This window comes from Mytilus californianus, unplaced genomic scaffold (assembly GCF_021869535.1).
Source record: "Mytilus californianus isolate M0D057914Y unplaced genomic scaffold, xbMytCali1.0.p SCAF_3, whole genome shotgun sequence".
In the NCBI taxonomy this organism is placed as follows: domain Eukaryota; kingdom Metazoa; phylum Mollusca; class Bivalvia; order Mytilida; family Mytilidae; genus Mytilus; species Mytilus californianus.
In genome coordinates, this window is record NW_026262679.1 from 45,765,915 (window position 1) to 45,793,298 (window position 27,384).

At 31.6% G+C, this 27,384-nt stretch overlaps 1 protein-coding gene and 1 long non-coding RNA gene across 2 annotated transcripts in view; one reads left to right on the plus strand and one right to left on the minus strand.

Annotated features, from left to right (window-relative positions):
- The first annotated feature begins 267 nt into the window (after positions 1–267).
- Positions 268–4,638, plus strand: LOC127734686 (uncharacterized). Its single transcript, XR_007997700.1, has 3 exons — positions 268–889; positions 2,398–2,606; positions 4,225–4,638. It is a non-coding gene; the product is annotated as an uncharacterized LOC127734686 (long non-coding RNA).
- Positions 4,639–5,463: 825 nt separating this feature from the next.
- The window catches only part of LOC127734685 (uncharacterized), a 70,781-nt gene continuing 48,860 nt past the window's right edge, over positions 5,464–27,384 (minus strand). Inside the window, exons 3-13 of the mRNA XM_052244680.1 lie at positions 19,294–19,389; positions 16,685–16,900; positions 16,144–16,259; positions 15,293–15,413; positions 13,640–13,865; positions 12,560–12,624; positions 11,290–11,424; positions 10,884–11,129; positions 10,371–10,477; positions 9,392–9,530; positions 5,464–6,549 (exon numbers count right to left, since the gene is read on the minus strand). Of these exons, the coding sequence (XP_052100640.1) occupies positions 6,401–6,549; positions 9,392–9,530; positions 10,371–10,477; positions 10,884–11,129; positions 11,290–11,424; positions 12,560–12,624; positions 13,640–13,865; positions 15,293–15,413; positions 16,144–16,259; positions 16,685–16,900; positions 19,294–19,389 (1,616 nt within the window). The 3' untranslated portion in view covers positions 5,464–6,400. The remainder of the gene's footprint in view (positions 6,550–9,391; positions 9,531–10,370; positions 10,478–10,883; positions 11,130–11,289; positions 11,425–12,559; positions 12,625–13,639; positions 13,866–15,292; positions 15,414–16,143; positions 16,260–16,684; positions 16,901–19,293; positions 19,390–27,384) is intronic.

Sequence of the window (27,384 nt, forward strand, 5' to 3'; positions counted from 1 at the left end):
CCATTACTGAACAGTAAAAATTAGTTTAAGGTAGATGTTTACTGGCAAGTTTTAATCTATCAAACACGATCTTAAACTTGAATTTCATACAAATGTATCTTATCAATTGTCAACCATTGGAAGCATTTGTCAAAATGTGAATACCGATATATCCTGTTGACATTCAGTTTTCTGGATTGAACACAAACAGGTTCATGGTCACAAGTTAAAAAGGAAGGAATATGAATACAGCAAAAAAGACAAATCATTTAATTTCAAGTTTGCACGAGTAAAAATTTGTTTAATCATATGGATGCTGCTTTTTTTTAATCTTAACTGACCACTAGCCGAATAATACCACCGAGGAATAACAGTCAACTAGTAAATGTGTTGTCTCGATGATGGTAAATTAAGTAACACCATTAATCTAATTTCACAAAAAGATTTTTTTGAATAAGGCTAATGAACAAACATTTGTCAGTACAATAACATCATCTTTCTATGGTTAAATATCAACATGTTATTTAGTATTCTATACATAACCGCTTCAACATGTAAGTTACGTAAATTTCAAACCTTTTGACTTTTCAACATGTATTCTTAATTCTTTTCATTTTGTATAAAATTTGTATCTTCCATTATATGTCACGACAATTCATAATTTTAATAAGTAAAGGAAATGATCAAACGTTTTATTGCTTACGATAAATGACCGACATATTTGGAAACCTCCGGTTACAGCTAAGTGTCCCAAAATATTTATCATCTTTAGTATAAAACGTGTTGCGCCTTTTCACTTGTAATTATAATTAACAATGACTTCACAAGGAATCTTCGTATTTCTTGTCTGTGTGTATATCGGTTTATCATACAGTTTAAGGATTGATCGATGCAACATAGGAATTAAGCGGTAAGTGATTAATATATGAAATACAACTGATATTTTGAATGATATATGAAAAAAATGTTATGTGTTTTTTTTTTATATAAACTGTTAATATCAAGGAGAGTAAACTTTTGTTGTCTCTTTGACATATTCCCCATTTCCATTTCCATTCTCAATTTTAATTTTAAATAAGGATGCCATTTAGATACTGCTGGGTCGTTTGATATGCAATAAATTGGGTTTTTTTTATGTCACTTCATATTGTAAATTTATAGTTATGACAGTTAATGCAAAACCACTTTGTAAATTTGGTGCGTCCGAAGTTACTTTTTACTCACACTAAATATTGTGTTGACACGTTTAAGAGGTATATTATTCTTAAACTAAGTCTTAAATATTATTTTTCATAACGTTCCGATGGTTTCGTAAGAATGATCTGTATATAGATGCTTCATGGGAAAAGATACAAAAAGTATTGTGTATGACTTAAAGAAATCAATTGGGTTTTTGTAGAACAACAATTTTCTGAAAAAATCGTTATACAAAAGGATATGCTCAGAAATGATTCAGTGACAGCAATTATTAACGGTTTTACATAGATTTACCAAAAAAAACCCAACATATTTCATCCGAGAAGCAGATATTAGTGAGACATAAGAAATAAATATTATTTATGATAAGGAATGACTTATGACGGTGGCGTTTACTACAATATTTATAAAAACTAAAATCTTTATCGAATTAGGAAAAGTACCGGTAATGTATCTTTTATTATTCACAAATTTGATTCCCTTAAGTACATGTATATACTTTTTTATTTAGCTCATGGATTGGCTTATATAAAATATTACTGAAGGAAAAAAACGAATACGAGTAAACGAAATCACCATAACGTTCAGGGTTATAAAACATGACTTAAATAAAAAAGAGATTATAGTTTTTAAGTTTTTATGGTTATGGTCGATAAGCAAAAGGAGACAGATGTTTCATAGAATACACAAATTGATTTATAGATTTTATTTCTTGTATGAATTTCAATATTGGTCAATATAAGACTGTATTCCGATTTTAATTAGAGCGTTCGAATAACCAGAAAAATAATGCCTCTTGACGAATTAAGATTTTATCAAACGTACATTGATCGCATTGTGTATGCATTTTTATGTAAATGTTTATTAGTATGTCATAACTTATTCATTAAATTCCGAAAGCACACTAATCTTTCAAATGCAGAGGTATGCATGTACGACCTGATAGAAATTCATGAAATCCTTTCCCTTCATCTTCGTTAATATTAGACACAATAAGAGACAATAAAATGGTCTGTGTCCTTCCACTTTTCCATTTTCTATTAAATTTCGCATATTTTCTTTTTAACATTTTTCAATTTTACTAAAAAAATAAGTCAAATGCCCAGTCTATCAAAACCTCTATTTCTTCCTTTCACACAAGTGTTTAACGCATGTTTTTTGTACAATTCATTCACGTTCGAATATCTATAAATAGCATTGTATTATATTATATTTACTCAGCCGACGAGTACAAAGAGTTGTTCTGCCATCCAATTGCACAGAAGGTACGCTATATTGGAACTATCCAGAACGGACTTTGAAAGTGGTTGTTCCAGAAGAAAATGGGAAGTTCACATTTTGCGTGGGATATGTTCATGATCCATTTGTAAAAAGGGCACGGATAACTACCCGTTTAGGATCTAGGAAAATCAATCTTCCTAGTAAGAAAGGTATGCTTTTAAAAACGATTTTAAAGACAAATGTAGTCATTCTACATAGTGTATCTTCCTAGTCTTTTTTTATTTCATAATATTTTTATTGTCAATTTTTTGGCTTTGACATGGTTAAGATCCAGAAACATGATCCTAAAACGAAGAGTTGTAAAGACAAGAAATTGGAGCATCGATTTCGATCAAAACGTAGAACAATAAATGCAGCAAAATCAAAATATAAATTTAGTAAAAGAAATAGCAAGTATGAATTATTAAAGTCCGGTACTCATAATTGAGACCAACTGGACAACATAATGTCTTCAGCAAAAGACTACAATTCCGCCCTCTATTGTTCGATATAAACATCATCGAAAAAGATTTATCCCCCACATTTTTCTTGCAATGAACAACGCGACGGGAAACACTTGTGGAGCAGGTAATGCATACCCATCCGGAGCGTATGAGGTCACCCTTAGTTTTTGTTTAAAAGGGGACCCTGTTGTTTTTTCTTTAGTTTTTGATGTTGTAATTATTTTTTTTTCAATGTCTGTGTTGTTTCAATAGGTAACAGTCATTTTAATCCTTTTTCATCCATAACCATGTTTTCGTTTTAAATTTTCACGTTCGGTTAGGTTTGAGAGTTATAGAATTTATGAATTCAGCTGGTTAAGGAATTAGGTGAACAATTTGCTGAAATGATGCCTAGTCGCCGTATTTTACTCATCAAGGCATTTTAATAGTCGTCATTAGTTTAGGGGTAGCTGCTGACGCTTTCGGAGCTTAACTAGTTTTAACCACTCGACTCCCCTCTTATTTCTACCATAACCCAAACGATACATAAAAGAACGTTGTGTAAAAACCGATTCAGAAAAGCACTAACTCCATAATACCTATTAAATGGCCATTCAAAACACATGTATTAGTAAAGCGATAATACCACAATGATCGACATAGCCCTAGCTGGTATATGCTTTCTACAATGAAAGTTTTGGCTAATACTGTAAATTCAGAAATTACTGCGTAATTTATTATTGCGATTTTTCAAGAATGGACAAAAATGTGAGATTAATTATTGCGATATCATGAAAATCTGCATACAGATATATGTAACAGACATCAGATTGCGAGTTCTTATTATTGCGATAGTCACCCAGTCGCATTATTCGCATTAATAAAAACCTCGCAATAATTTCTGAATTTACAGTAAATGTTTCATAGAGCCAAGCCTCCGATTGTAATGCCAGTTAATTTCTGTTCGAACCATCTATGCCTCCCAGCCACAATTAAAACAATTTTCAACTTTGAATTAAATACATACCATTTTCAAAGACAGGCATGTCCAATGTACTAACACACAAGTGAGAGTACCAGTTCGATTTAAATAACAAAGTATTAGTTTCTAGAAACTTTATGTGTTTCTATTTTTTAACAAGCCACTGGAACCACCAACGAGGACTTTATATTATGCTTTATGCTACATTATAGATCATTATACTTGACGAAGTTCCTTTGAAATGTTTCGTTATTTTATATTCATATGCTAAACATATATTGTAAAACGTAAAGTGACATGGAAGTTTAATACTTACAATTGTAGTTTAATAATATTGTAATAATTTTTGTTTTCCAATTTCAGACCAGTCAGAATGTTTTGACTACGATGGAGGTTTGTCCCTTACATTTTTTGGACCAAGACGTATGAAGACATACATGGCCTTTATTCCATATACAAAGTCCAAAGTAGAAAACAGGGACAAATACAAAGACTTCATTAAAAATCTGAGATGAAAGCCTGATTTTTTCGTGACACTTACCAGAATACTTTTTTTGTGCTAGATCAAAAGTATTAATTCTTTGAAAACCGTACTGTATGGAAACTTGTAAATAGATTAATCTTCGAAGAGATCAGATTTTTTCAATACATAACATAATGTTGATTTATTAGTATATGAACTAAAATATTTGTATTGTTATTCAAATTTGAGACTGAGAAATTACAAATGTACTAAATTATAATCATATATAAAACAAATTGAAATGAAAATCAGTGCTTTACCATTTTTTCACTGCTATATTTTGGACACGTTTTTCACATTCCACGGGTTAAAGGTAACAAATAAACTATATTAGTACTTTATTCTCATAATTACATACTGTATTAATGTATTTTTCATGAAATATACAATGAAATGGAACATTTGTACTTTCGACATATAAAATGTAACGAGTACATTGAATTATAAAGCTGTGTCAATCCTCTCTCTCTCTCTCTCTCTCTCTCTCTCATGTGAGTTAAATGGGTATTCATGATAAAATGATACAACATTGAAATACGTTTAGATATTCAGTAAAGATTGAAATAAAATTGAAACCATAAATCGAGATTTGCTCTTTACAGATTCATTTGATTTTCGTTAACAATTTAAGATCAAACTATAATTTTTTTCCCTTTTATTAAAAAGTATTTACAAACATGAAAATCTTCAAACGTAACAAAAATGCGTAAACTATCACTTAAGAAAAATTGTACTGTTAATGTTTTTAGAAAGCCTTACAGCATTCACTAAAAGTACCACTAAAACTATTTTCACAGTATTTTAAATCTCGAGAATGGTTTTCAACATTTAAAAACATAATTGGATCAATTCTCAATGATAAATGTTGTAATTGCTTATTGAATACAGCTACGAATATTTGATGATAAAAACTTTTAATTCTCAATGCTGTGCCATGTAACAAATACTTTTTTTATAAGTCAAAAGTGTTGATTGAATGAAAACCATAATGTTTTAGGGCTTGTTAATATTATTATTTCTCAAAGATTTATTCAACACATTACAGTTAATGCGGATTTATTAGTTTATACGAAATAATATGTTTTTATTGTTATTAAAATAGGAAACCGAGAAATTACAAATGTTCTAAGCTACTTACTGAAAATAAAAACCAATTATAAAAAACGGGAACATGCTTAACGCTACAAATGATAGGACAAATGGAAAATTACTATTATTTTGATGTTTTTATTACCATTTTTTCACTGTCATATTTTTGAAATGGGTTAGAGGTAAGAAAAACATATCATGTGTAAATATTTTTTCATAATTATCATATATTATCCTCATAATTACATTATATATAAAATAAATTGTGCATAGTCAACAATATACAATAAAATATTACAACATTTAAAGCTTCAACAAATATGTAGTGTAATAGGGAGAGACCATTCGTGTCATTAGCGGCATATACATACCGTATACAATTTCAAATCGTATGTTTTAAAATTTAACGGGTTAAAACATACTTCTAAATCCATAATATCTCTATCTCAGAATAATTCGAGTTAAGTGTATATTCATGATAAGATGATATGGTATTGAAATACAGTTAGACAATTAATATAAGAAGAATTGGAATACTAGTATATATATATAAAACAAGAAAATTTGCACTTTATACATAGATTTATGCTTAAACAAATTTAAATCAAACTATAAATTCATGAAAAACTTCGTGTAGAAAAACAGGATAAAGCATCTCACACCATTCACTGAAGGTACCAGTGAAAATTGTGTTCGCAGTATTACACTGCACAAGAATATTATTTGTTCTCATCATCCAAAATCATAATTGCATCCAGAAACAATCATACATGTATTGAAAACATTAATAAAATGCTAAATACAACACGGTACATTTATACAAACTTTTAATTCTCAGCGCTGTTCTATTATAAGATATGCACTAATCCGAAGTCGTATGCAAAAAAGGTCTATTCATCTGTAGTCCAGAGTTTGGACCGTTTGGTGTTATGTTACTCTAAAGTGTATTGCAAATAATGTTAAAAGTAACAAACAGTATGAAGGAGTTGAACCATTGGCTTTGTTGAGTATGTAGATAATTGTTGGCTTTCTGTAAGGATCAAGTCCAGGGTCGAACCTTTGTGGACAGTCATCAACTGTAATCGGATATGTATACATGTAATGAAACAGCTTATTACCGAAATGATTATTAGCGATTTTGTGAAATATGTATCAAATAAAAAACCTTCAATATTTCAGTTGAATACTAGGTATTCTATTAATTAAAACCCATGTTTATTATTTGCTGTGCATTATGCATGTTTTGATAATTTCCTTTCTATATAAGAACCAATTAACTCGGCACTACGAAATAAATATTGTTCTCTTCGAAAGTTGGTTTATTTTCTATGAATTACAATACATATTTTATATAAATTACAATACATTATCAATTACCATTAATAACTTTTTTATGAATGTAATTAATGATGTTGATTGTATTTATATCAAAATATCGAAATATATAAGGCAAAGGTTTGGTCTGCGACTGTGTCATTTAAAAAAAACTTGCATTCTCTTTATTTTTCAGTGAGTTTCATTGCTGCATCGTCTACCATTAAACAAAAAAACTTCTATTGCCTTTATGTTCACTGATTTCAATGGCACACTTCTTTCGTAGAATAAAAAAACAAGTGAAACTGCGAGCTACTGCTCACTGATGATACCCCCGCCGCAACTGGATAATTTTAATAGTGTAAAAATATGTAAGTGTTCGGTAAACAGGAAGTTGTTAAGTGATGAATCTGAAAACGCATCATACGGTATAGCTGACTTCTATAAACCCTGAAACCAAATTTCAAAAATCCTTATGATGTAGTTCCTGAGAAAGCTGCGACGAAAAATATTCATGGGACATATGGACGGACTGACGGATGGACTAACGGATGGACGGATGGATGAACGGACGGACGGACAGACAGAGGTAAAACAATATACCCCCACTTTTTTTAAGCGGGGGTATAAACACGTGTGATACCAATTTCAGTGCGCACAACACGGGTATCTGGAATAGTATACTGATATAATAATAATTTTAAAGCCTTAAACCTTTGAAGTCGTTAACAACATAAACGGTACCAACTTTATTGAACCAGAAAAGCATTTCGACAACTTTTATTAAAGTTTCAATGTCGAACCACAGGGGCTTGTTTAAGGGGTCAGATGAGATTTTACTGTCAATGTCGGTCGCTATCATATAGGATAGCGACCGCCATTGACAGTAAAACCGCTTCTGAACCACTAAACAAGTCCCTGTGGTCGAACCTGTTACGTCTAACTGACTAAACGTGATGCGGTAATCGACTTTCAGCGAGTACCAGTTCCAGCACAATTTTACTGAGAAATTCTCCAGTATTCACTCTGAGTTTTAAGGAGGTAGACATAAAATAAGGGACAGTACCCTTAAAATCACTGGCATGTTTGTGTTTAATAACCTTTTTCATAAATATACTGTACGCTGTTAATTTACACAGATTATTTTGTGCTAGCAACAATTATTCTGTTTGACATGACTGCTTGAAATGCATTGTTGAAACCGCCATTTCGCAAACACATTACTGATTTGAAGGATTACCTCCTTTAACCAAGGCTCAATCCCTTAATTTAAACGATCCAAATAAACTTATTGTTCCTTTGACTAAAATCGTTTTCAAAGGTCCTAATTTTGCATTGTAGTAAGATCTTTGAATATTTTCTTTATCTGTACTAATATCATTTTATTTTTAACTGTTTAATACATAATCGGATTACTAAAATCTCAGTCAAGTTACCATTCTTATAACTTTGTACGCAAAATGCGCGTTTCGTCTACACAAGACTAATCAGTGGCACACGAATCAAGAAGTTGAAAGGCCAAATAAGATAAGACTTTGAAGAACATTGAAAACCTTAAATTCCAAAATATGTAAAAATTTAACTACGGCATTTTAACCCTGGTGTAGAAAACCTGAGTATTTCTAATGATTTAAAAGTTTTAGGAACAACACATGTACAAAAAATGACATATCATTAAACTGCATATCGATTATATGTCAGGTCAGCTAAGAAGTGTTGACTACTGGAATGGTGATGCTTTCTATTCGACACGTCTACCAGCATTGGCATCGACCCAGTAGTTGTTAAATCTCATCAAAGTTACCAGGCTTATAATTTTGTACGATAGACGCGCGTTTCGTCTACACAAGACTCGTCAGTGGGATCGAATCAAACCAGTTAAAAGGCCAATTTAAAACGACCTTGACTACTCTAGATATACTTTCTGGAAGTGTGATGAGATGATTAAAACGGTAAATTTTCTTCTTGACAACATCTATGACATTTCGGAAATAAAGTTTATCGACAGGTTCCTTATTCTCCTAACGTATCCAAGTACTTATATATCCTTGGATTTCAATTTTTGGGGTTTAATATTAATGATAAAAGTAGATCCAGAAAAGCGCGTTGGATGTGCCAAATTTATAAAGTGTGTTATTTTGATATTGTACTGAAACTGAGATTGCATTACAAAAATTAATTTCGTTGATTTCTTATTTAGCCTATTAATACTATCGTGCGTTTGGCATAGTTAGATTGTTTCTGTCGTACCTTACTACGGAGTTGATTCAAGCAACAGTTGTGAGGCGCCCTGAAATCGGTATCATACTTTCATTTTATTTTCCGAGTGAGTTTCAGTTCAGGTTCATTTGTTTAACTAAATAAATCAGAGGCAACAGTAGTTCATCTTTGTTCAAAACTTGTTAATCCATTTTGAATATACAAACCAAGATAAAAAAAATTGAGGGAAATGCATGAACTCCAAATGAAGTTTGAGCGAATGAGTGAGTAAACAGGATATGCTATGCATGCGTGACCTGCCATGCGAACCAGTTATAATGTTTAAAGCCTTTCATTTTCCATGTGCTACAATATCAGAACCGTACCACGTTATTGATAACTTACACAATCTCTCACTTTCTGTGAGTTTAAGTGACAGACCGGTTCCATCTAACTGATAAGAATCGGCTGTTTGTTCTGGTGGACATCTAGCATTTTGTGACCTTGACATCATTACATCTGTCCAACTCAATCGCTCATACACCTGTAGAGACAAATTCTAGTGAATTAAGACTTTGTATTAAATATTAAGATTTATTGAATATTTACATCGGAATTCCAAGCTACTAATATTCAACAACCTACTATGTTAAGGGAGATATATTTTAAGTTACGACTTATGATATGAAACAGTCAAAAACTATTATTTTATACTCCAAACGGACTGTCGTCCTGAATATGTGTGAAATAACTGGGATCTATGTCGCAAAAGAAAAATTTTCTATTCAGAAACTTTGGCATAAATATTTTGCAAAATTTATTTAGTTTCTGTCAATATGTGTAAGTTTAGTTATGAATCAGTTTCTATTGTTTAAGAAGGATCCTTCATTTCTATTTGATTGTGTTCCAGAGATATATGAGCTGTTAATAATATTAAATACTTTATTGTTTATAGTAAGTATATCATCGCCATAGTGGAAGTTACGATTAAATTCCTGGATTATTTTTTTTGTTTTGTGAAATCCCTCGAACTAATTCTTCAGATGAGTAGAGAGAAAAACCACAAGAAACGGTGCATAACTGGTGCCCATAGGAAATACATGTATCTGTTGCATAATATGTCCAATAATCGATTAATCGATTAAAAAATTAATAATCTAAAATGTGTTTTTCTAGGTAAATTTTGTTTGAATCAGTGTGATTTCTGACAACGTTGTTCTTTTATCTACTTCAGAGCAAAGATACTTATCCTCTTTCTTTTTGAAAAGTAAAACGACTTTTTCTAAGATGTGTTACGATCAGTAAATTCTTTTAAATGATATTAAGGTCTGGCACAGAGTATAAAATCCAAAAGCAAAAGCGTAATCTTGTAAAAGGCACTTACCCAGCATCTGAAGTTTGAAATGGCGTCTTCCTCATCCCAAGTGATCAAGTACGACTTGTAATCTTCCATCCAGAACCCAACGCATGTCAACTCATGGTCAGACACATCTATACATATGAATTATTGACGAATCATACTAAAGAAATTAGAGTTAATGCCTCGCACAAGTTTAGATAGAGCTAATAAACTAACAACTATCAATGTATCATTTCAAAACTTACCGCAAAATATCAATGTTATTGTCGAAAATGCTTATTGCCCTGTTAGTTGCGTTTTTCTTCTTCCAAACTCGTTATTAATGACATTGTTTATTTGTCAACAAAATTAACTTTACCGTAGTTTGAACTCGAATGTATCATAAAAAAAATAATAAAAACAGCGTTCAAATGTCACATATTTTATCTATGCAAGGGAAATAACTCTTAAAAAACTTGACCAAGATATTGCTGATATGAACCTTAAGAATCATACAAAAACTTATTGTTTTAAAAAATGATTGCTGTTGATACCTACCATATTCTCCAATTGGACGTCCTCTGTAGTTCAATGTTTCGCAGTACTCAGCATCAACGGAGATTTTATTTACATCATTGGTACATGACTTCATTTCAGATACAGTAATTCGACAGTATATCTTAGACCTCGGTCGCTGTGTTACACCTCTGATTCTGGTGTTGAACTTTTCTGTTTTTGTCATATAAAATTGTTCAAAATGATATCGTCCGGCTATAGGACAAGGAAATGGAGCGGGTGGATTTACTGAAACGAAAAACAATTACTCTTATTTCAAAGACAACCATTAGAAAATATAGTATTTTTTGTTTAAAGTAAATAAATAAAGATGATATTTGTTAACTCCAGTTAAATTTTTCATATACATGTCTGTCCCGAAAATCATGAAGTGCTATCTTATACTTACGGATTAGGACTTCATATTTCCAATCAATTTCTTCTCGGTTAAAAGTAAATGACATCCAGCTACATGCTGCCCTAAATTTCTTGACTAGTATTTTGTTATTCCGTGCTTCGTCTTGTGATATTCTGACAGGTTTGCCTAAAGTTAAAATAGATAAGTTTTTGTATAAACAATATATATTGTTTTTGAGCTATAGTTTTTTTTTTACAGATGCTTAGTTTTTTTGATTTTGTGGTTTTTCTCTGTAGCTCGTCGTTGAAGAAGTACCAGCTTGTTAAAAAATTAAAAACAGACAAAAAAGCATGATATAGAGAATAATCAATAAATTCAAATGTTTCCACAATGCTTATAAAAATATGCATTAATCAAATCAAGTTCAGATCCATAAAACAAAGTTTATAGTATAATCCTGCGTAGTGCAAGTTAACGTCCAAAATCTAAATAGGTCTTATCAGGGTATACTACATGTATAATGTTTGCAATAAATAACCATAGGACGAAGAAAAGCAAATTGTGTAAAAGCAAAGACGAATGAATTGTTCGAGATGTCATAAGGAAAAACACAGAAAGTTTCACGATGAAAACCGTTAATCCTCAACCCGTAAAGTTAATTAGGACTTGTTTCTATGCATGAAACAATTTTAAGTTAAACAAACTTGATTTATTGTCGGACCTGTGACAAAATTGCCGTATTTGATTAACAAAATTGAGTAAAAATGTAACAAATAAGTTTAAATTTTTTCAAAGAGCAAATCATCCAGGAAAGCAAACGAGAATCACGTTACATCCTCAAGCAAACTACAATCATTCCCGCCTTTTATGGATGGATGGTTTGGATGGTGTTTAATGTCCAGTGGCAAAAATTACATGCATATGAAGACGAGAACATGTAAAATTTTTATGAATATGAACCCTGCGTTGTTCTAAGCGGAATTTATGACGTTATTTCACAAGGTAACAGTCCGAAATAAGATATGTCAACCTACCCGGATATAGAATTCTGGCTTCGAGCCCATATGGCTATGCTATTACTCCATAATACCGATAGCTCAGCGGAGAAACAGCAAATACCGATTTTCAAGACTCTGATTTGACCTGGCATGGGATTGAACCTATGACCTCCCTTCCTCCAGGCAAGCCGACTCCAACGATACCACCGATCAAGAAGGCGTAACCGTCTTTAAAGGGAGGATTCAAAATTATGGCAAGTTTGTAATGAGTAAATTTGGTAACCCGATAGATAATGATAATAGTTTATTTTGACGATACATACCTATCCTGTACCTCACAACACTATGGTGTCGTGGCAAGATGTCAAAACATACCAAGTCAACTTCGCTGTAAGTATAAACAAAGTAATATCATACCAAATTATAAGTAAACGTCTATGTAATAATGAACTGTATTTCTATAATCATGTTGTTTTTCTTATTTTTCATAAGCAAATCTAAATGAATGCCTCGAATTATATTCAAATGTCACCTTTTCCGTAATCTTTATCTTTTTCCTTGTTATTTGAGAAGTTAAGAAATAAAAATCAGTCCTTTATTCAAACGTCATTATACAATATTTACTGGTTGAATGACTATAATAATTATGATTTGCTTGCGAAGAAAAAGGCGAGACAGCGATTCTAGACAACTTTGTCATCGTATGATTAAAGTTTTTAAAACATCAATAACTTTGTCAAACATTAAGGGTTAAAGTTTTTAAACATCAATTTTAAATAAATGAGATGCGGTATGATTTCCAATGAGACAAATATCCAATAGAGACCAAAAGTACGCGGATGTAAGCAACTATTAGTCACCGTACGGTTTTCAACAGTAGTTTATAAAACATTCCGTATTGTCAGTTATAAACAAAATGTGAAACAACAATAACTGACTTATATGTTAATGACATTATATAGGCACATACAAAATATGGATGTGGGGAAAGGGATGGGTAATAACCTTGTTAAACCTTGCTGGAATTTCAAGACACGTTTACAAAATCTTCATAATCAAGAGATACATATGTACCATCATCTAGAGTAAAGTTTATAATTTTCTTTTAGTTTTTTTTTCCCGTATTTTACTAAATTCTGTTGGCAGTCAACTTTGGGTCAAGTCTGGGGTCAAACATTTAAGAACTTTAATAATTTTATAGAACCTTCAAGACTTTTGCCTAAACAGATAATACAGATATTCTAGAACTTGCAGTCACGGAGATGTGAGCTTTTCGTCGATGCTTAAGGCTTCACCCTATCTGACTTAGTGATTCTGTGTCATGAATTATTACACCATATTAGACTAAACAGTGAATATAAAATAATGAATTTTACGAGTGAAAATAAAATAATAGATTTTACCATTTGCCCTCTGTTACCCTTGTCATCATGTATCGTGTGTCTTTTGACTGCTGACAGGAGAAGTACGAATTCCTCAGTGTAAACTGGTTTAATCTGGTTTTAAATGTTATATGTGTTTCATTAATTAAAACATCAGATTTAAACTGTTTCCCTTGTGTGAACCAATTTCCCGATATATTCCTTGGTAACACACAATGAGGCTGGAGAAAATTCGTAGGTGGCAGAACTGAAAATTAATCGAAGCAGGAATAAGTGTAAGATTGTGCTGCACAGGATGGCGTGGAAAAGAGAGGACTAAGAAAATCTTCAGTGACTGTAATATCAAAGTCTTAAAACATGTCAGTATTTTCATTGTACTATTTGTAAATTCTTATAGCGATATATACAGTGTAAACGTTCACTTAATCAAAATCGCATCTAATATTGTTCTTATTTTGTGGGAGAAGGGGGCTAATAAGCTTATTCATGTGCAATAAAAGTGTAACATCTAATAACAATTATATTTTTAATTTCTACAAGTCAAACCCATTATTATTGGACCCGTAACTACTCGTCATTCCAGACAATCCGAGCTCACTCAATCTTTAGGTTTCTATCAAAGAGTAGTTGAATAGTTTAAACAATATTTTATTCAAATACATTGAATTGGATAGGACACAGGCCTATGTAAGCCCTATTCACAAGAGTATTTTAACCGTGGTACTGGAAAGTCTTTCCTATTGATAAAGTGATAACAGGCAATACATGCCCTCAATTTTAGAATTCATTCATACATTTTTGTATTATTCAAAATTATCAGTAAATTATGTGTTCTACAAGGATCACTAGTCCTTTACCTTTCACCTGATACCTCAACTACTAAAATATATGCTACATCGTTTTAGATTCACACCTATGCGTAGGAACTTTTTTTTTACTGTACTACTTTCCAGTATGTTCTTTATTTACCAGGTCCGATTAGGTGGTGTTACATATTACAAAGTCTATCCAAATTTATTTTTGCAAAGAATTCCGCTCAAGCGGGTACTAGGGACCATCTTAAACTTGCAGTGATGTGAGTTTCTTTGCTCCGTGTTGAAGGCCTCACTGTGACTTTAAGATGAAGAACAGCAATAAAAGCGCTGTTCTTTTGCTTATTGTGTGTTTTTTTGCTGTGCATGTACTGATTTTGTGTCATGGATGGATACCCCATGTCCTTTGTTTTTCTATTATAATTTCACAGTGAAAAAAAACAACATTAAAACACATTTGTTCAGCGTACACTTGTTTTTTAAGATATAGTTGAAGTGTTTTTTTGTTATTTTTACTGAACATTACCTTAAGACTGCGAATGATTCTAGGACAAATATATAATGAAGTAGATCTCGAGTATAAACAAATAAGAAAAACCATAAATATAAAACGTTTGAGATTTATAAAACAGGAAAAGCCGAAAACAGATTACGTCCAATATATCCTTTGTCTGAAAGAGAAGCTCAAATGCATCGCTTAAAGCATGCATGTGTTGACGCACTGGCTGTTTGGCGGGTGGGACAAAATAAAACGATTAAATAATTGTATGTAATGTACATCTATACATAAAAATATATAAAAGAACGATAGAGAAAGTTTATCTCAAACTCAACTTCTAGATAGGATTTTAATTCTACTTACCTCTTCTTAATATGAGCTTCCGGTCGCCATCGTAGATACTGTTTAAAGAATTACAATTTGGAAATCTACTCATCACCCAACGAACCCAGTTATTCGGATCCTTCTGGTCTTTCATGGTCATCTAATATTAGGCAATTGCATGAGTTTTAGAAAGTGCAAAATACTTGTATACTTTTATCGGGCACTTCTTTTCAATTGTTGTTTTTATCATTCACAGATATTTTTTTTATGGTAGTATTGCTTGATTGTTGTTTGCTAAAAGTCCAGTGACAATTATTTTATGCAAATTCGGGACAAGAAAAATTGAATATTTAATATAATAGATAGGTTTTGCAAGGAAGGCCCGCCGAAATTTAAGGCGGGAAATTTGAACATATATATGTGGGTATGATAAAAGGGGCAGACATTTTGCCTTGTCAAAAGACACCAACAGACCGGTCATGGATATCAGGCTTATAATTTTGAACACCAGGCGTGCTTTTCGTTTATATAAGACTCATCAGTGGTTCTCGAATTAACAGTTGAAAGGCCAAAATCAAATACGAAGTCGATTGCTTTAAAAACCGAAAATTCCTTAAATCACTTTTAAGGCAATCTATACCTGGGGTAGACACGTGCACATATTAGTGTTTCCAATTCAGCATTTAATATACAGTAAATTTACAGAAAATAAACATCTCAATGATATTTAATGTCAAACCCCACACGTGGCAGGTGCTTTCGACTCCGATCTTAATTGACTAAAATAGACATTTTCCTGCCGAAGGTCGATGGTTGTCTCCGGGCGCTCCGGTTTCACTTATACATTGTCAAATTGTATAATTGTATTATTGTTTTAAAACAAAACTTACCATGCATTTAAATTTCTCTCTAATATCAGCTTCAACCACTGCGGCAACTGCAGCAAAAATATAGCCAACACCATTCTTAACAGCATACCAAGATCCCATACATCTATATCGTATACCTGTTACATAGATGCAGATGGTATATATTTGTAAGTTTTGGTAATTTCACAAATGTTGTATTTTGGATTACTGAAACTACCTATAGTTTGTTGTTTTGTTCACTAAAAGCCACCGAAAGTATCATTCATGCCGTTTTAATAGATTTGACGACATTAAGAAATTTTGAGGAATTTAGGTCTTGTTTTACTCTTTATTTTTTTAGATAATTTCTCCTGTGTATATTATAACCCTTCTATTTTTTTAATTTTCGGGAAAAATTATAAATCAGAATCTATTTAAAATCATTTTCATATTCTCAGAATTTTTGTTGTTGTTGTTTTTTTTTTGTGTTCTACCGTCTGTGTTTATTGGTCATGCTTACAATATTTAGGCATTCAAATCTAAACTTATAACTTAGACAAAAATACTTAAGTTCCAAGCATACTTTGATCCTTGGATGTAGAAACATCATAGCATCTGGAATAATTCATCTGGAAATACTTGTTGTCTACATATGCTGATCCTGGATCTTGACAAGCAGCTATTATACTGTTGGAATTGTTACAGATCCCCCCTCTCGACATGGCACCTCCGACCTCATATGTAAACTGGTACATTCCTTCTATTGTTGTTATACAGTTAATATCGATTGGACTTATTCCTTTGAAATAAACACAAAACACTATTTTGTATTATCAATAATGATAACAAATACAGTTTTTTCCTGTCCCTGCCCATTGTTATTCTATATAATCAATATGACAGAGATGTCCAACGGTACACAAATAGACAAAAGTTAAGTATAGCTTTTAATTTCAGCTTTTGTAGGTAGGAAAACCTTCATCTTTACTTACTAAAAAAACGTATGAACTGATTCTCATTCCCCTGAATAACCTCTGCTATAGCGATACTATACTCAAAATAATAACACCTTACTATGCATGTAGTATATGTTATAATAACATGATGATGAATGACAAATAAATATGACGAATTGGACCCCTAATGGCGGATTCGGGGATTAATGGCGTCTCTCTCTCTCTTACTCATTATCTTTTTCACTCACTTTCTATCTCTTTTAGTCACTCGTTTTGACTCACTGGATATATCCCTCTGTATCTCATTTACTCCCTCACGTTCAATCACTCTCTCTCTCGTTCACTAACTCTTTTGTTCGCTCAATGTCTCGTTTACTGACTCACTCTTTCTAATAGAAAAATAAAGGAAATGGGGTATCCATTCATGACACAAAATCATTCTATCTTGTTCTTCTGTTACCTTTTTTCGCTCTCTGTCTCGTTCTGTCACTGTTTTTCGCTCTCTGTCTCGTTCACTCACTCGCGTTCTTTCGCTTTCACTCACACGTGCTTTTTTCACTTTCACTCTCTTGAACAATCAGTTAATCTCTTGTTCACTCACGTACAAGCTTTTTCTCACTCTCTTTTGTTATCTTAACCACACATACTCACTCATTCATTTGCACCTTCACTCACTTGCACACTACCTCTCTCACAACCACCTACCTTCACTCAGACACACACTGTCTGTCTCACTCACTCATTTGCACACGATCTGTCTCAGACAGACTCCTTCTATCTCACCCACACTATCATTCACTGTCTGAATCACTCTGTCACTGTTTCAACCAAACTGTGTCTCACTCATTCAATCTCTCACTCACTCAGTCTCTTACTCACTCACTCGTTCTCTCTCTAATTCACTCACCTACTCACCTCACGTCTCCCAGTGAATCCTCTTACTACTTCAAACCCAAAAAGTAATCAAAGAGAATCCTTATGGCTACGATATTATAGAAGTTCTACTCCTTCATGACTGTGGATGCCACAGTCCATCGAGGAGGACACCAGTGTCTATTATTGTCTAGGAGTTAATTGGTTCACTTACCTCCTGTTACCTTCATTAGGTATGAGTACAAAAATTAAGTAAACCATTCATTACAATATAAAATAGATATTTTGTGGTATTTTCATATTTTATATTGGACAATTCTATTTGGAATGTAGAACCCATTATATTTTGTTTCCATATGCACTTTGCTTGTTTAATATCTTTTTACTTCTCTAGTTCAGTTAGCTATATATTTTTGTTCTTATGTGTGTCCTTAAAACATTAATCATGATGAAATAAAGGGTGCTAACCGTGTTTCCTTTATATTTCATTGTAATTCAACAACATAACAATATATAACTTCTAGGTATAACATTTAAGATATTTTAAACCAGTTCACGTGTAATCAGTAAAGTGGTAGAATATAAACACAACCTTAGGACGCAATATAAAACGAACAAGACGTCTGTTTGAACCTCCCTCAAAACGGGGTAAGTTCGGTTTTTTTTTACGGATATATATTTCTAAAAATCACTACAAGTTTTGAACAACACCGCAATCTACACAAAGTACCAGTAACTAACTCGCTCAATAGAAAGCTACAACAAACACAAAAATACAAAAAAAAAACAATAAAAAGCATTAACGAAGAATATGTAAAGACTTTCTCGTTTCAGTCACAAAATGTGCGATAATGCTGATATTCATTTTTCCCATCTCAAAACACCGTCTCAGACACCCATCATAAACAAATAAACCATACAATCACTGACACTGCTGCTGTAGTACTAGTAATGTATATGCATATAAATTATATATTTGTTGAGATGTATATAAACTATACATTTGTTGAGATGCATGTAAACTGTACATCTGTTGAGATGCATATAAACTGACTGTGCATCTGTTAAGATGTATATAATATGTACATCTTCAAAGATGCATACTAACTGTATATTTGTAAAGTGTATAGACATCTTTTCACGTATGTACAGTTTATATGCATCTCAACGGAATGACGTTTCATATACTTTTTACGTATGTACAATTTATATGTACATTGTATATGCATCTTACTTAATGTACATCAAGATTGCTTGTACTAAAGTAGCTGTGTAGGTACACGTGGGCAACTAAGCTATATACAATATAGCTTTCGTTAGTCGAGTAATACCAATATTCGGATATGCCTCACTCTTTACTTACTGAACATCGTAGTAGTACTTTCCATGTCAGGTAGGCCTTCGGAAATACCTCTACAAATACTAATGTTAGAACCATTCGAACTCTTTATGCAATGCTCTGTAAAAAGACAAAAGTATTTTAATACTAAGTATATCTGAACAAGAAGCGATAAATGCCTATTAGGTAAATTTGTGTTTCGGATCTTGGTCCGAGTACACAGTTATTTCGTAGTGCATTTCTTTTAGACAATAAATGAAAATTAAAAAAATCCCACCTGCGCTTTCTCAATAATATTTTTACAGTGTGTTGTACTACTTTTGGGACAAATTATATCAAAATTATAGAAAACTTCATCGGCTCTAACTCAAAATATGGACAATTTCATGCTGAGGGGGTCTTCAAATCTTTTGACAGCCTCCGAAGTGCTAATTTTTAACATTTTTCAGCTGGACCAAATCACTACTTTACTTTAAAATTCATGACCCAAATTTTTTTACAGTGTCATTTCACCCCCCTACTTACTATTTGAGTCATAAAACATGGAGAAATAAATTCGGAAGGGGTATAAAAAAAATCGACAAGTAACACACTGTCCACACTAGGGACTATATTCGTGGACAACGAAAATCAAAGGACGATAACTGTGTACCCGGACCTAATAGGGTAGAAAAAGTTGACCAATCTTAATGAAACTTGGTATGACCAAAGCTTATTAAATTATAAGACTGCTTACAAAGTTTCATGGCAATAGGATATATATTATAGACAATATGACTACTTCTATATTCAACTTTGAGTGTTAAATTTAGATGTTAAAATTGAAAATTTTCAACTATCAACATTTGGGGCTTAAAAAATTTAAATATTGCAAAAAAATACTTTTGAAATGCCTTAATATATAATATATTATGTATTAAAAGCAATAGAGTACTCATTTGATTTATCAGACTTATCATAATTATTAAAAAGTCAAATTTATATGAGCCTGTGGCTAAAAATGGAGGTTTTCCAATGAAGGGGGGCCTTACATGAAGATGTAATATTTTCCAGCAATTTTAAATTTGTAAAGCTTTTTGGTTATAAATAATCCTTACATATGTATTTAATGTACTTTAAATGGAAAGAAAACTTACAAATAACATATCACATTAGTTTAAAAGGGTCTTAGGCCAAGTAAGACTGAAAATAATTTAGGGTCAATTTAGGCCGTATCACATATTTACATTTAAAAATGCATATTGAAGCTATATGAAATAAAATTTTGTGTCTTTTCTATCATTTCTATACTCAGGTGACATGATACAATAAATCTGAGCACAAAAAGACTCTTGCATTCAACTTTTTTTGCAAACAGTATGGTCTGATACAAAGATTTTTCACTTTTTAGTGAAAAACATGCATGCAATTTTAGTCTCAACAGGCTTATATTTGAACCACTTGCTATCCTACAGAAGAAAAGAAAGATATTATGTGACATAAAACAGGTACAAAAGACATTGTTAAGTGCTTTTTATACAAATTTAGTGAGGTCTTTATAATGGACTTCAACTTTTATGTTCCAAGCTCCTCACATTTAACTCGATCCAAACAGGGCGTTAGACGAGGACCATATATACAACACATTTTGAACATATTGTCTGAGATAATCTTCTTTTCTGTAGATTCAGAGTTCACAAATGAGTAATACAACTGGATTGAAGCATAGAAACACAAATATTGACACATAAAAACCTGTCAGATAGAAAGTCAGAATGCCACTTATGCATCAAAATTGAAAAAGCTATGAAATGCTTATTTTGACAATAAAATGCCAAAATTGGTCATTTTTGCAGAAATTCTATCAAATAAAAGTTTTAATCCTTTAGTTTTATGCTATTTGATAAATTGACACCATCAAATCATTCAGGGAAGTTGCCAAAGTACAGATTCTATATTTCCTGATTTCACCTCTTAGGTCCGAGTACACAGTTATTTCGTAGTGCATTTCTTTTAGACAATAAATGAAAATTAAAAAAATCCCACCTGCGCTTTCTCAATAATATTTTTACAGTGTGTTGTACTACTTTTGGGACAAATTATATCAAAATTATAGAAAACTTCATCGGCTCTAACTCAAAATATGGACAATTTCATGCTGAGGGGGTCTTCAAATCTTTTGACAGCCTCCGAAGTGCTAATTTTTAACATTTTTCAGCTGGACCAAATCACTACTTTACTTTAAAATTCATGACCCAAATTTTTTTACAGTGTCATTTCACCCCCCTACTTACTATTTGAGTCATAAAACATGGAGAAATAAATTCGGAAGGGGTATAAAAAAAATCGACAAGTAACACACTGTCCACACTAGGGACTATATTCGTGGACAACGAAAATCAAAGGACGATAACTGTGTACCCGGACCTAATAGGGTAGAAAAAGTTGACCAATCTTAATGAAACTTGGTATGACCAAAGCTTATTAAATTATAAGACTGCTTACAAAGTTTCATGGCAATAGGATATATATTATAGACAATATGACTACTTCTATATTCAACTTTGAGTGTTAAATTTAGATGTTAAAATTGAAAATTTTCAACTATCAACATTTGGGGCTTAAAAAATTTAAATATTGCAAAAAAATACTTTTGAAATGCCTTAATATATAATATATTATGTATTAAAAGCAATAGAGTACTCATTTGATTTATCAGACTTATCATAATTATTAAAAAGTCAAATTTATATGAGCCTGTGGCTAAAAATGGAGGTTTTCCAATGAAGGGGGGCCTTACATGAAGATGTAATATTTTCCAGCAATTTTAAATTTGTAAAGCTTTTTGGTTATAAATAATCCTTACATATGTATTTAATGTACTTTAAATGGAAAGAAAACTTACAAATAACATATCACATTAGTTTAAAAGGGTCTTAGGCCAAGTAAGACTGAAAATAATTTAGGGTCAATTTAGGCCGTATCACATATTTACATTTAAAAATGCATATTGAAGCTATATGAAATAAAATTTTGTGTCTTTTCTATCATTTCTATACTCAGGTGACATGATACAATAAATCTGAGCACAAAAAGACTCTTGCATTCAACTTTTTTTGCAAACAGTATGGTCTGATACAAAGATTTTTCACTTTTTAGTGAAAAACATGCATGCAATTTTAGTCTCAACAGGCTTATATTTGAACCACTTGCTATCCTACAGAAGAAAAGAAAGATATTATGTGACATAAAACAGGTACAAAAGACATTGTTAAGTGCTTTTTATACAAATTTAGTGAGGTCTTTATAATGGACTTCAACTTTTATGTTCCAAGCTCCTCACATTTAACTCGATCCAAACAGGGCGTTAGACGAGGACCATATATACAACACATTTTGAACATATTGTCTGAGATAATCTTCTTTTCTGTAGATTCAGAGTTCACAAATGAGTAATACAACTGGATTGAAGCATAGAAACACAAATATTGACACATAAAAACCTGTCAGATAGAAAGTCAGAATGCCACTTATGCATCAAAATTGAAAAAGCTATGAAATGCTTATTTTGACAATAAAATGCCAAAATTGGTCATTTTTGCAGAAATTCTATCAAATAAAAGTTTTAATCCTTTAGTTTTATGCTATTTGATAAATTGACACCATCAAATCATTCAGGGAAGTTGCCAAAGTACAGATTCTATATTTCCTGATTTCACCTCTTAGGTCCGAGTACACAGTTATTTCGTAGTGCATTTCTTTTAGACAATAAATGAAAATTAAAAAAATCCCACCTGCGCTTTCTCAATAATATTTTTACAGTGTGTTGTACTACTTTTGGGACAAATTATATCAAAATTATAGAAAACTTCATCGGCTCTAACTCAAAATATGGACAATTTCATGCTGAGGGGGTCTTCAAATCTTTTGACAGCCTCCGAAGTGCTAATTTTTAACATTTTTCAGCTGGACCAAATCACTACTTTACTTTAAAATTCATGACCCAAATTTTTTTACAGTGTCATTTCACCCCCCTACTTACTATTTGAGTCATAAAACATGGAGAAATAAATTCGGAAGGGGTATAAAAAAAATCGACAAGTAACACACTGTCCACACTAGGGACTATATTCGTGGACAACGAAAATCAAAGGACGATAACTGTGTACCCGGACCTAATAGGGTAGAAAAAGTTGACCAATCTTAATGAAACTTGGTATGACCAAAGCTTATTAAATTATAAGACTGCTTACAAAGTTTCATGGCAATAGGATATATATTATAGACAATATGACTACTTCTATATTCAACTTTGAGTGTTAAATTTAGATGTTAAAATTGAAAATTTTCAACTATCAACATTTGGGGCTTAAAAAATTTAAATATTGCAAAAAAATACTTTTGAAATGCCTTAATATATAATATATTATGTATTAAAAGCAATAGAGTACTCATTTGATTTATCAGACTTATCATAATTATTAAAAAGTCAAATTTATATGAGCCTGTGGCTAAAAATGGAGGTTTTCCAATGAAGGGGGGCCTTACATGAAGATGTAATATTTTCCAGCAATTTTAAATTTGTAAAGCTTTTTGGTTATAAATAATCCTTACATATGTATTTAATGTACTTTAAATGGAAAGAAAACTTACAAATAACATATCACATTAGTTTAAAAGGGTCTTAGGCCAAGTAAGACTGAAAATAATTTAGGGTCAATTTAGGCCGTATCACATATTTACATTTAAAAATGCATATTGAAGCTATATGAAATAAAATTTTGTGTCTTTTCTATCATTTCTATACTCAGGTGACATGATACAATAAATCTGAGCACAAAAAGACTCTTGCATTCAACTTTTTTTGCAAACAGTATGGTCTGATACAAAGATTTTTCACTTTTTAGTGAAAAACATGCATGCAATTTTAGTCTCAACAGGCTTATATTTGAACCACTTGCTATCCTACAGAAGAAAAGAAAGATATTATGTGACATAAAACAGGTACAAAAGACATTGTTAAGTGCTTTTTATACAAATTTAGTGAGGTCTTTATAATGGACTTCAACTTTTATGTTCCAAGCTCCTCACATTTAACTCGATCCAAACAGGGCGTTAGACGAGGACCATATATACAACACATTTTGAACATATTGTCTGAGATAATCTTCTTTTCTGTAGATTCAGAGTTCACAAATGAGTAATACAACTGGATTGAAGCATAGAAACACAAATATTGACACATAAAAACCTGTCAGATAGAAAGTCAGAATGCCACTTATGCATCAAAATTGAAAAAGCTATGAAATGCTTATTTTGACAATAAAATGCCAAAATTGGTCATTTTTGCAGAAATTCTATCAAATAAAAGTTTTAATCCTTTAGTTTTATGCTATTTGATAAATTGACACCATCAAATCATTCAGGGAAGTTGCCAAAGTACAGATTCTATATTTCCTGATTTCACCTCTTAGGTCCGAGTACACAGTTATTTCGTAGTGCATTTCTTTTAGACAATAAATGAAAATTAAAAAAATCCCACCTGCGCTTTCTCAATAATATTTTTACAGTGTGTTGTACTACTTTTGGGACAAATTATATCAAAATTATAGAAAACTTCATCGGCTCTAACTCAAAATATGGACAATTTCATGCTGAGGGGGTCTTCAAATCTTTTGACAGCCTCCGAAGTGCTAATTTTTAACATTTTTCAGCTGGACCAAATCACTACTTTACTTTAAAATTCATGACCCAAATTTTTTTACAGTGTCATTTCACCCCCCTACTTACTATTTGAGTCATAAAACATGGAGAAATAAATTCGGAAGGGGTATAAAAAAAATCGACAAGTAACACACTGTCCACACTAGGGACTATATTCGTGGACAACGAAAATCAAAGGACGATAACTGTGTACCCGGACCTAATAGGGTAGAAAAAGTTGACCAATCTTAATGAAACTTGGTATGACCAAAGCTTATTAAATTATAAGACTGCTTACAAAGTTTCATGGCAATAGGATATATATTATAGACAATATGACTACTTCTATATTCAACTTTGAGTGTTAAATTTAGATGTTAAAATTGAAAATTTTCAACTATCAACATTTGGGGCTTAAAAAATTTAAATATTGCAAAAAAATACTTTTGAAATGCCTTAATATATAATATATTATGTATTAAAAGCAATAGAGTACTCATTTGATTTATCAGACTTATCATAATTATTAAAAAGTCAAATTTATATGAGCCTGTGGCTAAAAATGGAGGTTTTCCAATGAAGGGGGGCCTTACATGAAGATGTAATATTTTCCAGCAATTTTAAATTTGTAAAGCTTTTTGGTTATAAATAATCCTTACATATGTATTTAATGTACTTTAAATGGAAAGAAAACTTACAAATAACATATCACATTAGTTTAAAAGGGTCTTAGGCCAAGTAAGACTGAAAATAATTTAGGGTCAATTTAGGCCGTATCACATATTTACATTTAAAAATGCATATTGAAGCTATATGAAATAAAATTTTGTGTCTTTTCTATCATTTCTATACTCAGGTGACATGATACAATAAATCTGAGCACAAAAAGACTCTTGCATTCAACTTTTTTTGCAAACAGTATGGTCTGATACAAAGATTTTTCACTTTTTAGTGAAAAACATGCATGCAATTTTAGTCTCAACAGGCTTATATTTGAACCACTTGCTATCCTACAGAAGAAAAGAAAGATATTATGTGACATAAAACAGGTACAAAAGACATTGTTAAGTGCTTTTTATACAAATTTAGTGAGGTCTTTATAATGGACTTCAACTTTTATGTTCCAAGCTCCTCACATTTAACTCGATCCAAACAGGGCGTTAGACGAGGACCATATATACAACACATTTTGAACATATTGTCTGAGATAATCTTCTTTTCTGTAGATTCAGAGTTCACAAATGAGTAATACAACTGGATTGAAGCATAGAAACACAAATATTGACACATAAAAACCTGTCAGATAGAAAGTCAGAATGCCACTTATGCATCAAAATTGAAAAAGCTATGAAATGCTTATTTTGACAATAAAATGCCAAAATTGGTCATTTTTGCAGAAATTCTATCAAATAAAAGTTTTAATCCTTTAGTTTTATGCTATTTGATAAATTGACACCATCAAATCATTCAGGGAAGTTGCCAAAGTACAGATTCTATATTTCCTGATTTCACCTCTTAGGTCCGAGTACACAGTTATTTCGTAGTGCATTTCTTTTAGACAATAAATGAAAATTAAAAAAATCCCACCTGCGCTTTCTCAATAATATTTTTACAGTGTGTTGTACTACTTTTGGGACAAATTATATCAAAATTATAGAAAACTTCATCGGCTCTAACTCAAAATATGGACAATTTCATGCTGAGGGGGTCTTCAAATCTTTTGACAGCCTCCGAAGTGCTAATTTTTAACATTTTTCAGCTGGACCAAATCACTACTTTACTTTAAAATTCATGACCCAAATTTTTTTACAGTGTCATTTCACCCCCCTACTTACTATTTGAGTCATAAAACATGGAGAAATAAATTCGGAAGGGGTATAAAAAAAATCGACAAGTAACACACTGTCCACACTAGGGACTATATTCGTGGACAACGAAAATCAAAGGACGATAACTGTGTACCCGGACCTAATAGGGTAGAAAAAGTTGACCAATCTTAATGAAACTTGGTATGACCAAAGCTTATTAAATTATAAGACTGCTTACAAAGTTTCATGGCAATAGGATATATATTATAGACAATATGACTACTTCTATATTCAACTTTGAGTGTTAAATTTAGATGTTAAAATTGAAAATTTTCAACTATCAACATTTGGGGCTTAAAAAATTTAAATATTGCAAAAAAATACTTTTGAAATGCCTTAATATATAATATATTATGTATTAAAAGCAATAGAGTACTCATTTGATTTATCAGACTTATCATAATTATTAAAAAGTCAAATTTATATGAGCCTGTGGCTAAAAATGGAGGTTTTCCAATGAAGGGGGGCCTTACATGAAGATGTAATATTTTCCAGCAATTTTAAATTTGTAAAGCTTTTTGGTTATAAATAATCCTTACATATGTATTTAATGTACTTTAAATGG